This window comes from Corella eumyota, chromosome 1, assembly GCF_963082875.1.
Source record: "Corella eumyota chromosome 1, kaCorEumy4.1, whole genome shotgun sequence".
NCBI classification, from domain to species: domain Eukaryota; kingdom Metazoa; phylum Chordata; class Ascidiacea; order Phlebobranchia; family Corellidae; genus Corella; species Corella eumyota.
This window is the reverse complement of record NC_137490.1, coordinates 6,776,851-6,794,463: the sequence shown is the minus strand read 5'-3', so window position 1 is coordinate 6,794,463 and position 17,613 is coordinate 6,776,851. Positions and strand designations below refer to the sequence as shown.

Genomic DNA, 17,613 nt, shown 5'->3' with positions numbered 1-17,613 from the left:
TAAAAAATCAATCCACCCCGGATGGGACTCGAACCCACAATCCTTGGCTTAGGAGGCCAATGCCTTATCCATTAGGCCACCGGGGCTGTTGTTAAAACTGTAATTCCAAAGCTCTTTCTTTTTAAAAGGACTAAATCACCAATCGCATAACTAAAGTTTAATGAGAATGCCGTCGTTTAAAAATTTAGTGCTTAAAGGTAGGTTTTTTTAGATTGTTTACAAATACCAAGATGGAAGAAGTTTAGCATGAATTGTTTGCTTATAAACAAACTTAAAAATTAAAGTTTATGATTTAACCTGAAATAAAACTGAAAATTAGAATATCTTTTAACGTTAAAACAGTATAAGATATATCAAATAATCAAATTAGTCAATATATTTAATACAGATAGGTTTAGGTTAAGTTAAAATTACGAAATGGTATCTCTAGGTTGTTATGTTGGTTTATTGAAATTGCATGTTTAAGCATGATAAACTATTTGTTTTTTTTAATTCGAACTTGGGTAATAAGTATACAAACCCCAATTGCGCAAGTACTTTTATGTATGTTAGATTATGCGAGGTAGTTTGCCTTAACTTAAATTTGCATTAAAAAACAAAAGTTCTACTTTTTCACCACAGTAAAGCTTAGAAATAGAACTGTAAAAACTGTTTACAATAACAAAAGGTGCTTTAAATACAACTATATTACAAATCATTCAAAATACATTTAACATAAACCTATTTTACAGACATGTATAAAACTTAAGCATATTTGACTAACAAAACATTTAAAGCATTTGTGGAAATATTGCAATATGCAAATATTTATATATGGAATAATTTGAACTACTACCGAAAAATAAAAATCTTATACAAGAAAATAAATTTTATCAAAATGTGCCAAGAAAATATTTTCTGAGGAATAATTTTTTTTTATTATCTAACATCTGTATTATTTTCTGTAAAATGTATTTTGGAGATTTTATAAAATTTACTAATTGTTAAAAAAAGAAACCACCATGGATGGGACTCGAACCCTCAATCCTTGGCTTAGGAGGCCAATGCCTTATCTATTTGGCCACCGGGGACGATGCTTGTATAAAATAAAAGGTTTTTGTTAACGCAACTGTAAAACTCTCAGACGCTTTTTCTGTTTCTCCACAGGCAAATTAAGTCTAGAACAAAATATGATTTAAAATCGTTTGATCTCTTTAAAAAAAATAATTTATTAAATACGTTCATTAACTAAATTACGCATTTAATATGAACCTTTTTTGTAATTAAACCAAATTTTAAAAAACGAACAAGTATTCATTGTTATTGTCAGATAAAAGTAATCTAAATTTGAAAGCAAAATACCGATCTTAATTTTTAAGTAATCAAACGAGTATTAAAATATAATTAACCGAAAAAAAAGGAAATTTTTTAATAATTTTATAGTTTTTATGTTATGATATGTAAATAAGCAAAACTTGTAAGCGAAGGATCGATATAAAAATTTCGAACCATAATAATAATATTGGAAATAACAATACGTCTTCAAATCTAAAATTTCAAACTATAATAAAAATATATTATTTTAGGTTTTGAGATTTCATCAAATTTTATTAAAAGAGTCATAACTTTTTTGAATATTAATATTTTTAAAAAATATTTCGTAAACACGTTAATTGGACCTGTGCGGTTCTAACGGTACAAATATTTTTCGATTTAAAATTTTTAATTTTTTTCAAAAAATTTGTATGCAATATCATTGGCAAAAATGTCACGTGACCTAATTAAACCCAAAATAAAAATTAGCTCAAACTTTTGTTCTACTTAAAATTTTTTGAAAATGTTTCATTTTAAATGTTAGTTAGGACAATAAAATTGAAGGCCTATCCAAAATTAATGTACTGGTGACGTTACACGACCCCACATAACGCATATATAAAACTGCTGTAGTTTTTGTTTTGCTAAATATTTTGAGAAATTTTTTTTCTCGAATGTTAGATATGCCAGAATAAGTTGAATAAATAATTGTGTTTTCAATTTAAAACTTTGTGTAAAAATCAATAAAATGTCATAACGTTTCATATTTATTAATATTTAAAAAAATATTTCGGGAATATGTTGTTAACATTAATTAGCTTTTAATAGTTTAATAAAATGCGATTTAAAATTTTTTTTTTTTTGAATAGAAAATGTGATCCATTATTAATGTACTCATGACTTAACAAGGCTATGTATAGCGTACACAAAAAAACAAAGTATTTCAAGTTTTACTAAAATTAAAAAAAATAAGTTTTTTCTTGAATGTTAATTATTGCAGAATGAATCAAATAATATGTTTTTTTTTCAATTTTAAATCTTATGAAAAAATAAAGAAATTTGTCATAACTTTTATGTACATTTTTCATTAAAAAAATATTTTTAAAATATGTTTATATTACTTGGCTTTTTATAGTTTAGTTAAAATTCAATATTAAAATGATAATTTTTTGAAAAATTATATTAATGTGCCAATGACGTCACGAGACTGTGTATAACGCACAAAGCTAGTAAAAGTGTCATTACTTCCATGCAATATTGATATACTAATAACGTTGCGCAACTTTACGTTCGACGTCACGCAAAAAAGCTTGTCGTGTATTTTCGTAAAATTTAAAAGAAAATTTCAATGTACTTAGTGACTCACTATTTTTGTTTTAAGCATTCACCGTTCGTCTTGTCGACTTTGTACATGTACTTTATAGACATGTGTTTATTTTTTAATTTGACAGTGTTCGTCATTCAGACTATAACCCTCTAGTTCTTACTACTTTTCCTTATTTTTTGCAGGTTTAGTTATATAATTAATGAATTACATGCTAAAAACATACATAAAAGTAAAATTAGTTTAAGCCTTGTACAAAATCATAATGCTGCCTTTATAAAGCTAGATTTTTATCAGAACACTGTTTTTTTATAAACAAACAAATCATAACAAACGGATTTAAACCTTTTATACGTACTTTAAAATAACTCAGTTAACCGTTTCACTTGTTCCAGGCTTAATTTGGATGTGGAGAAATAGGTAAAGCGCCCAAAAGTTGTACAGTTGCCTATAAACAAAGGGGTTTTATTTTGCAAGAAAAGCATCGGCCCCGGTGGCCTAATGGATAAGGCATTGGCCTCCTAAGCCAAGGATTGTGGGTTCGAGTCCCATCCGGGGTGTTTTTTTTAAGATATTGTCTTGATTAAAGAAAAATAAATGCTATCAGTGCCCTTTTTACAAATAATAATTAAGCAAAAAAGGTCAATGAAGAAGATAACGTCTCAAGTTATTAGTAAATAAGAATTAAATCACTTTAAATTTATTACTCCGCATTATCAAATAAATATATAATAAAAACCTTCCCGAATGATGATGTATTTACATGTTAAAATAAATAAGAAGAATAAAAACGTGGCACAACCGATTTTTAAGAAAATTGAAAATTGAAATTTTCTTTAACAAGCACCAGAAATATGCAACAAAAAGATTTATGCTAAATTCGTCAAAAAATTTTTTGCGCAAAAATTCAATTTTACTACTTTACATAAAATAAAAGTCAATGTTTTGACATAGGATGGAATTTTGTTAACATAAACATAAAAAATAAATCCAGTGTTGTATTAAAATTATATAAAAAAATAACCATTTTCACCTCAGAAGCTACAAATTGCACATTTCCAAATTAAAATACATTTATTTTGTCTCAACTAAACACCGATAATAACACACACCGCAAAAACGCCAACAATAAAAACACAATTTTCTTTTTATGGTAAAAATAATTTTCCTACAATATTCCCCAAAAAACCGTAATAATAGGTTGATTTGATATAAAGAGTTAAACTAGCAGAAAAAGGTGAACCTAGTAGCTTGAAAAATCAGATTTATAAAGGTACTATTTAAAAACTAAAACAAGGTGAAAATATTGGAAAATGCGCAAAGTAATATTTTAATTGTTTTTAAAATACCAAATTGCTTATCGTTTTTTAGCAATTTGATACCGGTATTACATTACAGTAACTAATTAAAAAATTACAAATCTAATAATTCAGAAAATATTTACAACTAAAAAGCAATTAAATTATTGGACTAAAAATTGATCTACTATAGAATAATCTACATAAAAAAGAAAAAAAGACAAATTGAATAAAAACACAAAATTTACTAAGTCCGTGAAATACTGTTTCTTAGCAGTTAACTGGTTGAGAGTAGACATAAAAAGTTTCATTTTAAAATATGTTGTTTATCTGTTCATCTGAAATAAAAATAAAAAACTAGTAATAAAGATATACTTAATTGTTTATTTTAATGTAATTTATTTGTTATTGAAAAAATGTTTATTGGATTTTCATTTTGAAAAAGAAAAAATGGAGTTATTGGAAAACTTTTTAAAATGCTAAATTCTTATTAAAAAAAAAAAAAAATTAAAAAAAAGCTATTTAAACATACCGGTATAGAGTTGTAGACATCTGTTGCCATAGACGACAATTTACCTGCCATGTTTCTCACCCCTTCCTTAATCTGGGTTATATCGGGTGAATATAAGGGGGAGGATGGAAGATTTGGGTAAGAACCACGATGAGATTGTGACCTAAAGTAAAATAAAAAAAATAGTATTTTATTTTTGCAAAAGTATTTTTAAAAAAGTATATTAATCTGTATAAAAATAAATTTAACTTACGAATTTCTTTCAAAGAAGTCGTCGCTACCAAATGAAGATCTACCTTCAAATTTGTTAAGTCTTGCTCTTGCCTGTAATATAACAATATTAAAGTTTTTAAAAAATTAGTAAAATTGAAATCTATATTCCTGTTCTGTTAAAGAAATGATTTCAAATTAACATAAATATTTACATTTTGTAAGTTTAAAATAAAAACTTAATGGTATGATGCTTAAAAGTAAAATAATAAAAGTATAATTCATATATATAATATCCCATACCAACACACTTTATAATTTTTCTATTTTATTCCGTAATAAACTATATATATATATATACTACTTATTTTTAAACCAAATTCTAAAACCATCTAGTTGTATCCCATTTCCCAAATACTATAGTTTTGTTAAATATTACTTTGACCAGACTTAATAAATCAAATATTTTACACAAAAAAAGAAGAAAAATGGTAAAAAAATGTATTAATTAATTTAAAAAGATAAATATTAATATATCAAATAAAAAAATAATCAGGTTTTTATCAACTTGAAATAATAATTTATCTTTTTGTTTTATACCAGTAACTAATATCTTCCTTAAAATAAAAACATGCATACTTGCATCTGTATACCAAATGCTGTTAAACATAAATACATACAATGATGGTCCACAAATCATTATACAAATACCTGGGTTCGGTTATGTGTCCAACTCACATGACTTTGCTTTTTAAAAAAATCGAACAAAAAATGTTAAAAATATGGCACCAAAAACCTTACATAAAAATATATATTATAATAATTTATTAAACTTGAATAATAACTTGTATTAAAATTTAAAAGGTTGTATTTAAAATTAAAATAATATTTTTTTATTTCTTTTTTAAACAGTGGTGTAATGTATATGAAATGTCAAGGGCACTTAAAAGCATAACAAACCACTTTAGGTAAAGATTTTAAACTGGTTAGTGTATACTAGAATAAAAACAAGCCTAACAGTTTTACTGTTTTCTTGTATTTTACCTGAAATTTTTTTTATAAATTATATATAATTAATATTACTTGTTAATTAAAATGATTTTTATGTTAATTTTTTGTACAAATAAATTGTTAAATATGGTAGTTTTATCTATGTCAAAATACTAAGACCTACAAAACTTTTTTTTATTCTAAATAAAAAACCAATATTTCTTATTATTTTTTTTAAGTTATCAGTATTCACATGTTTTGTTTTAAAACATGTAAGTGCTAAAACCCTAACTTTTTATATGTTACATTAAACCTCATCTAATTGGCCCTCATTACTGGTTGTTGGCATAACCAAGCCAGCTACAGTCATTCTTCTTCTGTGTTTGTTGTTTGTATGTTTTATAGGTTGTAACAGGGTAGGTTCCTTTATTGTTTAGCATTAACTTAAGTAGTGATTTTGCATTTGGGTTATCAAAAATAATTTAAAAATTACAAAAAATTACAAAATTCAATTTTAAAACTTAACTGATATCATATATACCAGCAAAATTATTAACAGAATATCCAAATCTTACATATTATATACAAACTTAAAAAAAAAAATATAAAATACTTTTTTAATACTTTTCGAAAAACCCTAAAAATCTAAATTTTTAACCTTAAACATATATTAAGCATTTCACATATTGGGTAAGGTACCATACAAAATAATTTTAAAATTAAAATAATACCCCTTACCTCTTGATCAACTTGTGTTCCAAACATCTGATCTGAAGATATAGATTTAGCTCCTTTAAATTTATCCACAGAAAAATCAGATTGAAAAGTGTCTGGCATTTTAGTAGGCCTGCTAAAAAAAAAAAATAATAAAATTTCAATTTTTTAAAGTATGTGAGTTTTAAACTGGTCTATACTTACTTTTTAAAATAAACTTTAAACAATATTTTTAATGTGAGTCATGATGTATGTTAATAATTATGTACCCCAAAGATTATATAGCCTAAGGGCAACACATATTTGTTTATTGAGAAGATGTTAAGGAAGTATTTTTAACTTATACACACCCTGTTTTATGATATTTGCATATTAAAACATAAATGTTTAGTATTTTTAATAATATTCAGGCTATATAAGTACAAGGGCATTGTAACCATAAACATTATATAAAAAACTATACGAACAAAAAATACCTTAAAAACTTAAAATACAGATAACTTAAAATCAAAAAAAATTAAAGTATATACCTTGGTTGTGAAGAATAGTAACTTTCTTCCTTCTTTTCCTTCATTTTTGACCTGTATTCATCTTTCATATCTTCGAGGTAGGATGAAGATTTACTGACAACAACATAATCATTGTCACTATCACTACTGTAATCTTGGTCAAGATATCTGTTTTTTCTCCTTCCATTTCGATGACTTCTGCCATTGGATCCTGGGTTTACCTGTCAAAACAAAAAAAGCTTTCATCTATAAATAAGTCAATAGCTTGCAATGTTTAGCAGTTTATTTGTTGTAACATGGTCTATATATTAGTTAACAGCCTGCAATGGTCAGCATTTTAATTGTTATAGTATGGTCACAACTTGCAACTAATATTTTTCACAATAATTAAATGCACACCACAGCAGATTTATTTCGGTGGCCTATATATTAGACATACCACCGAGCTCCATCTGTTATTTACAATATTATTTGGAATAATAGGAATGTAAAACGTTGTTTAACTAAAACAGACTTAACATTAATTAATACAACATAAAAGACTTTTTTTTTCTTTTTTAGATTACCAAATATTCTACCTGTTCGATAGTTTTCATCGTGGCACTGTGTGATACATTAGCTCTATTTCCACCACCCATTCCAAGTCTTTCAGATGCTTTGGCTTGCACCTCACTCATGCCTGTTTGTTTTTTGTTTGCACCATATGATAACCTTTCTACTAGAGGTCTGTAAAAAGAATATTGGAAAAAAGTTAAAAATAATTGGCCAAAAAAATAAATTGTGTTTTTTTTTTAAAGATTACATACAAATAAAATAAAATTAAATATTGTATAAATTTAAAGAAAGTTTAATGAAAATTGTTTGCCTTGGCCTTCCACACTGTTTTGCCTAATCTAAAATTTTGCTGTGTCAACAAAACAATTTTTGTCACTTAATCAAAACCAGATTATAGTGTGAAAAAACAAATAAATGAGTAAAAACTATTCTTGACTAAAACATCATAAAAGGTGATAAAAAAGTTTGCTAAGAAATATATTTAAACACAAAACCAAACTAACAAAAGCCAACTTACGCTGTGGCAACTTTGGGAGACAAAGGTTTCATGTCACCGAGACTTTCACTCTTTTTCGCATTTGCTTCGAGGTTGTCAAAGTTAGCTTTAACTTTTTGTGCCCCAAAACCCCCCTTTTTAGAAGTATTTCCTTCAACAAAATGAACAAAAATTTATTTTAAAAAACAATATAAGTGAGCAAACAAAACGCAAAGGTTTTGATTGTTTTAAAAAATTGACGAGAAACATAATTTTTAATTCACTTACCTTTCTTTTTTTTAGTGATAGTTGATGACTGAACAGGTTTGTTACTTGCAAGTGTTAATAAAGAAGGTAAAGTTTGTTCCTCACTTTCTTTACTTACGTCCTTAACTTCAACAACATTGCCATTAGAAACACCCAAGTTATCATTTTCTTGGCTATCTTCTACCATATCAGGCCAGTCCTCAGAATCCGAAACATTTTTTTCAACAGATATACTACTTTCTGTTACAGTTTGAGTGTTGGTGGACTTAGGTGAACTAAAAGAATTGAAGAAATCGTCTTCTTTGGATGTTAGCTTCTGATCGGAAGTTTGTTTTTCAGTGGTTTTTTCAGGGCCAACCCATGAAGATAAAGCTTTTTCAATACTAGGTCCTTTCTTAAGGCTTGCAGATTCTGTGAACAATAAAAACAAAATTAAACACTAAAATATATAAAAATCTTGACATTTTTTTTTTTAAACACAAATTTGGTATATATAATTAAAAAGGCTATAGTATAAGCTGTTACTAATTTGCCTGTTAGTTGTTTTTAAGCAAATAAAATACTTTTTTTTCACTTACCAATAATATTCGTTTGAGATTTAATTACTGGTTTAGGTGATGCTGATTTTGGTTTGGTAAAAGAGTTTTCAAAAAATTCATTTTCTTTCGATGTTAAGGAACTCTTACCGTTTGCTATGTCAAACCAAAAACAGACAAATTTAGTCAAAATCACATTAATTTCTTTGGAATTTATAACAAAAATTTTAGCCTTTCACAAATATAACTGTAGTTTACCTTTGGCACTGTAAGTTAATTCAGGTGATGAAGAAACATTTCTTAACCCAGTTGAAGTTTTTTGTGCTCCAACTAAACTTTGGTTTGCTGTTATGGGCTTTCCACTAAATTTAGTGAAAAAATCATCTTCTTCTTTGGCCTGTGCACTCTTTTTGTTTAAACTGGAATCACTACCAGAGGGAATATGCAAAACCTAAAACAGAAAATAAAATTATTTTTGCAACTTTGCTATTTTTAAATTTTAATGTTTTAGAAATAGTATAGGCCTATACTTAAAAATAAGGTGATATACGTAATTTTAAATTCACACAACTTTACACAGTCTTTTGCAATGTTTAACATGTATAAATCTCTTTAACAAAACAAACAGATTTTTAATTACCGAAGTCCCATATTTTTTTATTGCATCATCAGTAAGTCCTTTTAGCTTAGACTTGTACAAAACTGCAGCCTTGCTGTTGTATTTTGACTGTAAATCATCAACTGAACTGTTACAACCGTGAGCTCGAAAAAAAGCACGAGCATTTGCATTTCCACCAACTTGCATGGATCGTAATTGTGGCCAAGTCCACTTTTGGTCGAGTTCAACAGATCTAAAATAATAATAATAATTTTAAACAAGAACTTTAATTAAAAATTGTTAAAAAAAGGAAACTAAAAAAACTAAAACGGTTAAAAGTAATTGTTTATATACTAATCATTTTTTGTTATCCAAAAAATAAAAACAAGTAGTTCATAAAAAAAAGACCCTATTAGAGTTATTAAAAAAATAGTGTACTGGTGGTCAGTTAAAACATAAAAAAATAAATTAGCAGAACCCTACAAGTGAGCCAAATAACCTGATAAAAGTGAGATGAACACCAAGAGAACGATGTACCCCAGAACAGTCAATACACAAAAACACCCCATAAGTTATACTAGCCCATGTTGGATTCTTGGCATTACAGTCAAAACATGTCTGTAATACAAACATTTTTTTTTTATTTATTTAATGAACATAATTTATATCAGGTTTTTTTAAAAATACTTTTAAAAAATTGTAAACTGAATTTTTGTACGTAATAAGGTGAGTATTACAATGAAAAAATATATTAACCTAAAAAGTTTAGTTTGATATTAATATAAAGCCATATAATCTTAAATAAGCATTAATTAATAAACTATTTTAACTACTTCGGATTGTTAGGGGATTTTAAAGCCATTAAATTACTTAATTTTTTTTATAAATTTTGTTTTTTAAAATTATGAAAAAAACAGTCAGATAGCCTATTTAAAAAAAAAACGGAACTTACTTTGTTGGTTTTATCTGATCGTAATCTCTTAAAAACTGCCTTAATTTCATCCAAAGGTGCACTTGCCATTGTTTTCCGCACAATAATATAGGTTAGTATGTTAAATATATTTTTCTAAAACAAAATTAAAATATTTGACTTTAGATTTTTTAACATATGACCGCATAAAAAGAATAATTATTATACATTAAAATTGACAAACAGGATATTTTAAATCTTTTTAGAAGCATATGGCACAAAACAAGCATTTTTTTAAAACTGAATCGTAACTTCCTAATTTAGACGAAAGATAAATATTTAAACCCTACCCTAACCTTTTATATAACAGCTATGTTTTTATTGCCGCTGGTATCTACTACTGGATATTTTATTTTTCGCATAACTGTTTTGCATGTTTATATTATTTATTAAATTGAAATCATATAATCTTTAAAACAATGCTCATTCACTAATTTCTTATCCAGCTGATTGGCTTTCTGGCAGATAAATTCTTATAAACAACAGAAAAACATGACGTGTTAGTGCTTCCAAACTATTTAAATCACTACCACAATAAAAATATTTCTAAAAATACTGCATTTAAATCACTTTTATTAAATAACTAATTCTAATTTTTAATAACGCACTTGTAAAATTTTCAAATTTCTAAAATATTTAAAAAAATTAGCACTGAATGTACAAGTAACAAATGCGAAGTTTTGAATACAAAAATATAGTAAAAAAATATAAATAGTAATTAACAAAATATAGCAATAAATAATTAATATAACAAATTGTGCTAATGTTTTTCAATAATAATAAGTTTTCAAGCCTTTTTTAAGTTTAATTAGTATTTCTTATATGTCGAACAACGCTTGCGAACGATCTATTCGACTTATTACTGTCAACAATGCTACCCCTTCGTTTTCTAATATCCATAGACAGTTTGTGACCCTTAGTCCCACCTCTTCTTTTTGCACGTTCAATAGCTCGCAACACTTGTCCAAGACGAACTTAAATGCAAATTTAAAAATCTTTAGTGGGATTTACAAACACCTTTTTAGTGAGTTTTGTTAAATATTTAGGTTATATTATTAAGTTGAAATTAGCTGTGATAAACATAATTTTTACAAGCAAAGAATTTTAATGAACTTACTAAGTAATTCAGTTGATGGTTTGGATATCAACGGTATCGCCTCTTTGATAATTCCACTTTCAGTACCTAAGAAAAGTATGTTTTAAATATTTTAATTTAAAACTAATTTTATTTGATAAAAAATTTAGTTCTTACGTTTTACTTTGCAAAGAGTGTAAGTTGCTCGATTTGTAACGAATTTTTTCACGCGACTAAGTGGTTCTTTGTTACAAAAATCGAGTGGTACTGCACTATCATCCAATAAATCTAAACATGCTGTTAGAAAAAAAGGTTTAAATCATATTTTTGTTAACATCTTATACTTTAAGAAAATGCGAATATGTTGACAATTGACATAACTGTATAAGCCTTTAGCACACTCAGTATCCGACGGAACAGTTGTTAAAACATCATCTGGCAAATCCCATCCATCTTCCAAGTATTTTTCTCTAAAAAAAGAAATAACTTTTCTTTGCAAAGTTTTTTAACTTTATGTGAATGTTTTTGGTTGCACAACTTACTTTAAATGTAAAAGTGAATGCTGTATTGCACAATCAGTATTTAGCATTGTCAGATTATTTGCTAAAAGATATTAAAAACATTTAAAATAACACCAAATAAAAAAATTTGAATTGATTCATAATGCTTTTTTGCCATACCTCCATATTTTACCATTATAAACGAAGCATCGTAGCCTTCGTGTAGTTGTCCAGCTACCAGAGAAGAACGTGCTAAGAGAGGTGAAACCGACATTTTTTTGAGAATTTTTTTTTGATAAACTTTAACTTAATGTGCTATTTCTGTCTGTGAAACTGTAACAAAACTAAATGTTATATACATTTTAAAACTTTGTTTCACAATTTGCCTTTTTGAACTATTTTTACAGCTAGTCTAGTCTATATTTGAGTAAGCAAGCTAAGTTGTTTACGTTTTATAAAGCTCATTTAAAAAAAAAAATTTAAAACTGAACGCATGAAATTGTGATTGTTACGTGAAATGACGAAACTAGTGACTAATTATTAAAAACAAATTTAATCTTTTTTGCTTTGAGGATAATTAGAAACAGTGCTTAAAGTATATACTGTATTGAAAATCTACTCTATTATATTTTAATCTGCGCCTTATTATTTCCTTCCTGCTTTTCGTTACTTTTGTATCAACTTTCGTATAACTGTACCCGCATATGGTTGGATGCATTGTAAAGTTTAGCAGGAGAATAACTTTCAGTTAAAAGTTGATCCTTTAAAAAAAACAGGAAAAACTGATAATAATAATAAATTAAAAATGAGTTCTAAGGTTTTGATATGTTTAGTCATAACTTTGCTTTTTGAAATCTCACTTGGAGAAAACAAAGGTTAGTTTTAAAAAAGTCTAAAATCATTGATAGACTTGTTCTGGATTTTAGTTTGACCTTAGTTTTTATTTTAGAAGATACAAAAGAGGCTTTTAGGGGCTACGAAAACGAGTTTGCCTTTAAATTCTTTAGTCCTTTGCTAGAAGGTTCAATTTTTCACCATTTTGATGCTAAAATGTTGGTGCCCAAAGGTGGAATGGAGTGTTTCTTTGAAATATGCGAAGAAAACTCAAGACTGATGTGTGGATTTCAAGTAAAAATAACTACTACTCGTTTTTTGTTTAGTTACTGATAATGTTAAAAAAATTGATTAAAAAAAAAACCTTAGACCCCAGGAGCTTTCTTATATAACATTTAACTTCGTGGTTTAACTTTTTAGAGTGATTCTCCATCTACATTTCGGTCTAGTGGATTGGTTTCTGCCAGTCTTCGTTATCCAAATGACAGTATAGCTGAGGAAACAGAACATCCCATAAAGCAAGGAGCAGTACAAATTACATGCCCAGTAAACGGTAGGCCGCCTACATACCCAATAAAAACAAACAAAAATTGTTGTGTATATAAAATAATTCAATTATAACCTGGTTACTGTTTTTAGGACATTATCAATTCTGCGTGGACAACAGTCACGACCGATATACAGACAAAATGGTCGGATTTCAAATCACTATTGCTCACCCTCATAAACAAGTAGATTACCATGCTGAACAACATGAAAACACAGATGAAAGTGGGGACAGTTATTTATACAGTTACTACGTATGTTATTAGGTACAAAAATCTATAGGATAAGGGGAAATTATATTAATAGTTTGTATTTTTTTAGGACATGTTGTATCAGGTTTGTATTGACATGACAAACGCGCATAGAGTGGTTAAAATTGACACCGCTGAAATTTTACGAGATTGGGAATTGATGAAAGAAAATAGCTCTATGATCACTGTAGTGTCGTTTTTATCAATGTTGCTGACATGTTCGGTTGGCTATGGGCAGGTTTGTTTATACATCACATTTTATTATAATACCCCCGAAGGAAAAGTATTTTGTAGTCATTGTTAGTTAGAAGAAGTCATTGTTAGCTAGCTTTTAAGCATTGACAATTTTTGCTGCTTAATAAAAATGACTGCAAAATACTTTTCCTTGTGCTTCCCTCTCCCTCTGTCTTCACTTTACTTCCTCATTTTAGTGTAACCCCAACTTAACAGTTTTTATAGCAAATGGTCTGTAATTTATGCCATAACACATTTTTAGAACCCTTTTTATGTTACAGATTTATCTTATAAAGAAGCTTTTCATTGTTCCCCACGTTTCGAACGGAAAAGCCACTGCAATAAGAACGTAGACAACAATTTTAGTTTCATTATTTTTAATTGGTAGAACTTTTTAATTACAGAATTGCGGAAAATAAAAAAAATAAATACAATTTATTTACGTTTAATTATAGTAGTGCAAATTACGATATTGAAGACATTATTTTATCAAATAAAAGTACTATTTATATAAAAGCAATGGTAACTAAAATATAAGCGTTGTTAAAAATTGGTCAAAAAAAATTGGTTTAAAAAAAAATTCAAACACAGTTTAAAAGTAAACGAAATAATAAAAAATGGAATATAAAATAGCCACTTTTTTACTGCAGCAGTACGACGCAAAAACGCTTAAATAAATATAACAATTCAGTACATACCAAAAAATAAAAAAAAATAAAAAAACGTTAATAATTGCACTTTACCTAATTTTAATAAATAAAAGCAAGCTAGAGCAGATAAAAAAAATAAATAAAAAAATTGCTCAGTGGCTAATCTACTTATTTTCTATACTCTAATACTTAATAAATTTAAATAAAAACGTTTTTGTTATCGCTTTTTCATATTAGATCGAAACACGTCATCAGTATCTCTTCCACATGTATTAGGATCTAACTCTTGTAGGGCATTCCACTGGTTGACCAACGCAAACGGGTCCAACTTGTGATAGGTCATTATTTTGGACAACCGACACACGTTAAGGTTCTTTATGCCCCAACTCTTAAAGCCTTTGTCGTTTTGTGGTGAAACGCCGACTTTCTTTAACAAAATACCTACAAAGGCGTCGTCTATTGGGATAATTCTCGTTAAAAGAGTAGCTTGAAAAAGCCGCTGGGCTAGGTCCCCACTCATCAGAAACCCACCACCGGATACGTACGGGGGGTAAATTTTATCCGGGTACAAGTTATAACTGACGTAATATTTCCAAGTGGGGTCAAGTATTCTGGGACTTCCCCGAAGAACTGAGCCTACGAATAAATCTCTTCTGGCCTCTGGCCTAGCGTCTTTTAAATATTTTACTAAGTTTTTCGTGTTTGCGAAAATGTCGTCGTCGCCCTTAAATATGTAAGGCACGTGGCTACACCGCTTGCTGAACCATTGCAAAAACAAACATTCTTTTAACGTTAAGTTGCGAAAACTGTCGAAAAAATCCCACTGCAAAATATCGTGGTGATTCTTGTTTTCGTTTAACACCTTAGCTTGTAGGTCAGCGTTTTGGCATGCGCCTAGCAAAAACACAAGTCTAATATTGACCTTAAGTTCTCGCTTGGCCCATTCAATATTACCCCAACTTTGTCGTAACGCGTTGCGTCGTACTGCGTAAGCACACGCTGACTTTACAACCATAATTAAGAAAACGTCGTTTTCATAATCAAAATTTTCAAGCCCAACTTGGCCGATAGTCTTGTTACCACAAATTTCATCTTGGGTAATCAAAGGTTTATAGTCACGTTGTTGGCTGTACTCTAATATCGGTTCTTTCGAATTCGGTCTTATGGGGACCTCTGGCGGTAGACTAAGATCACGATCCATGCTGTCTATACCCGGCGTTCTAGGGGTTGTAACAGCCTGCGCCGTACTTTGAATGTTCGTGGAAGCTGTCGTTTCATAACTTTTAATTGTAGTTCTATTTGGAAATTGCATAAATTTTGTAGTTGTCGATGCCAAGCGCGTTGCATTTGCATTACTCGGCATAATTTGCCCTTTGGCACGTTGAACGTTGTTGGTAAAGAATTTTAAGGCATATTCACTTAGCTTGCCCACGATGTGGTGATCGTCTTCGTTGGCATCAGGCATTGCTGGGTCTGTAATAAAATAGGTAAAAATTAGATGATGTAATAATATAGTTTAGATAGGGTCTTATGTGAAACATAATATTAAACACCGCAGCTGTAATTTCAAAACACACATATTTTAGCGAGAAAAATAAACCACAATATGTTATTACAGATAAAGACTTACTCCCTAAAGCAAAAAGGTTTAAATGTGAAATTTGAAAGGTGGTAAATATATATTTAAAATAAAAAATATATAAAAACAAATTTAGTTTTTTTATTATTTTAAATAAGCGAGGTTTAGTGATTAGCTTATCAACTAACTGCAAAATGCCTTTGTTGTTAAGCAATGCAAATAAAGCAATAACGTTATTATTGATAGTTTTTTGAAAAAGACTAACAGCATAACACCTAGGTGCAAGCCTAAATCAATTTATCGATTAAATAAAATTAAACCAATATTACTTTTTGCCAATTTTAAATTCAAAATTTAACCTAATGTGGTTTGCATTAGGAAATTGATGGCATTGGAAATATGCATTATTCGCTTCACCAGGCTATTGCTTAATCATTTAGTCATGCTTATAAAATGCTCCACTAAAACCTATTTGTCTGGCCCATTTTGTTGTAGTATAACAATTACATTCTTCGCTGGATATATTTTTTTATTTATTTTAATGGATCAAAAGGGAGAAATAACATATGTTGTTGTAACATGGTGACATAAACCTATTTACCAATTTTTCTTGAATAACATTCCTATTAAAAATATGCTTATTGTAGTAAATATCCGATTTAACATTTACTTTATTACTCACAATAGCAAATGACTTTACTAAAAACGATCTTTTACGACTAAACAAACACTATAGCAGAAACTGACTTACCTTGATTGATATTAGGGGATATCGCTTTATGAGAAAAACCATAAGAAAGATATTGTTGTCTCGTAAGGTGTGCTCCCATATCGAACGTGAAAATAAGAATGGTGAAAATAAATATCAAAAGCACCCATCTTTTTACTATAAACTTTCTAACTTTGTTGTAGGCAGCCATATTTTTGAAACACAAGACAACTTAAATAAAACGACTTATTAATAATTTTCTATCTTTTACATTTTGTTGTTATTCTTATAAAAGACTACATAACCTAATGGAAACCTTACTTTAACAAATAAAAATATGAATTAAAAAATAACCTTGCAGATTTACTACTAATCTATCAACAAGAATATAAATACATATGCTTAGTACAGTACAACAATGCACAATGTGATCGTTAATGAACGTTACCTTAAGCAACTACATAGAGCCATGTAATTTCGAAAATCAATTACTAGATGTTCCCTAATAGAGTATTCAATAATTAAACAAATTAACCACGACGTTAAGCAAGCTGATATGCGAATTCTTTTTGTAGGTGTGTGTAACTATAAATCACATTTGATACAAAATCAATTCTCAGTAACGTCGAAAACGCCATTTGGCGTCTCGGTTCAGATTTTTATTGATTTATTTCGTTTAAAGACCTACCCTCGCGCAAAAATTTGCAACTTATGCAATAACTCAATTGAAATACAATCACATAGGTGTAGGCCTATTCGGAATATAGTTGAAAATTTTTATCGACTCAGTAAACGATTAACTCCTATTCAAAAATGTGTCGTTTTGTAACATATTTACATACCCTAAAAATTATCAAATGAAATGGCTAACTTTTAAAATAAAATAAATTATAACTTATCTTTAAATTATAAATAAGACTATAATAACGTTTTATGTTTTTTTAGCTAAAGTATCGCAATATGATTCGTATGATTACTGTTTCTA

General features: G+C 28.1%; 3 protein-coding genes and 2 non-coding genes across 9 annotated transcripts; 2 read left to right on the top strand and 3 right to left on the bottom strand.

Annotated features, from left to right (window-relative positions):
• Positions 1-13: 13 nt before the first annotated feature.
• Positions 14-86, bottom strand: Trnar-ccu (transfer RNA arginine (anticodon CCU)). The gene has a single exon. It is a non-coding gene; the product is annotated as a tRNA-Arg (tRNA).
• A 3,018-nt stretch (positions 87-3,104) lies between these two features.
• Trnar-ccu (transfer RNA arginine (anticodon CCU)) lies at positions 3,105-3,177 on the top strand. The gene has a single exon. It is a non-coding gene; the product is annotated as a tRNA-Arg (tRNA).
• A 186-nt stretch (positions 3,178-3,363) lies between these two features.
• Positions 3,364-10,342, bottom strand: LOC145749575 (ADP-ribosylation factor GTPase-activating protein 3-like). 5 transcript variants are annotated; one of them, XM_082565379.1, is made up of 14 exons: positions 10,233-10,342; positions 9,780-9,898; positions 9,323-9,533; positions 8,941-9,133; positions 8,725-8,838; positions 8,168-8,557; positions 7,922-8,051; positions 7,428-7,575; positions 6,871-7,070; positions 6,365-6,476; positions 5,348-5,383; positions 4,680-4,750; positions 4,448-4,589; positions 3,364-4,253 (listed from the first exon to the last, which is right to left on the bottom strand). In XM_082565379.1, exons 1-14 carry the CDS (start codon positions 10,299-10,301, stop codon positions 4,242-4,244), a joined length of 1,947 nt encoding a protein of 648 aa, XP_082421505.1. In that variant the 5' UTR covers positions 10,302-10,342; the 3' UTR covers positions 3,364-4,241. The 5 variants fall into 5 exon arrangements, with proteins under 5 accessions (XP_082421505.1, XP_082421513.1, XP_082421522.1 ...); XM_082565387.1 differs by having other exon boundaries at positions 6,365-6,473; XM_082565396.1 differs by lacking the exon at positions 5,348-5,383.
• Positions 10,343-12,563: 2,221 nt separating this feature from the next.
• Positions 12,564-14,043, top strand: LOC145751438 (transmembrane emp24 domain-containing protein 6-like). The gene is made up of 6 exons (XM_082567621.1): positions 12,564-12,700; positions 12,775-12,953; positions 13,080-13,212; positions 13,299-13,459; positions 13,527-13,694; positions 13,972-14,043. The coding sequence occupies exons 1-6, from the start codon at positions 12,631-12,633 to the stop codon at positions 14,041-14,043; spliced, it is 783 nt and encodes a 260-aa protein (XP_082423747.1). The 5' UTR covers positions 12,564-12,630.
• Positions 14,044-14,460: 417 nt separating this feature from the next.
• LOC145751346 (beta-1,3-galactosyltransferase 1-like) lies at positions 14,461-16,749 on the bottom strand. The gene is made up of 2 exons (XM_082567503.1): positions 16,671-16,749; positions 14,461-15,813 (listed from the first exon to the last, which is right to left on the bottom strand). The coding sequence occupies exons 1-2, from the start codon at positions 16,747-16,749 to the stop codon at positions 14,558-14,560; spliced, it is 1,335 nt and encodes a 444-aa protein (XP_082423629.1). The 3' UTR covers positions 14,461-14,557.
• Between the last annotated feature and the right edge of the window lie 864 nt (positions 16,750-17,613).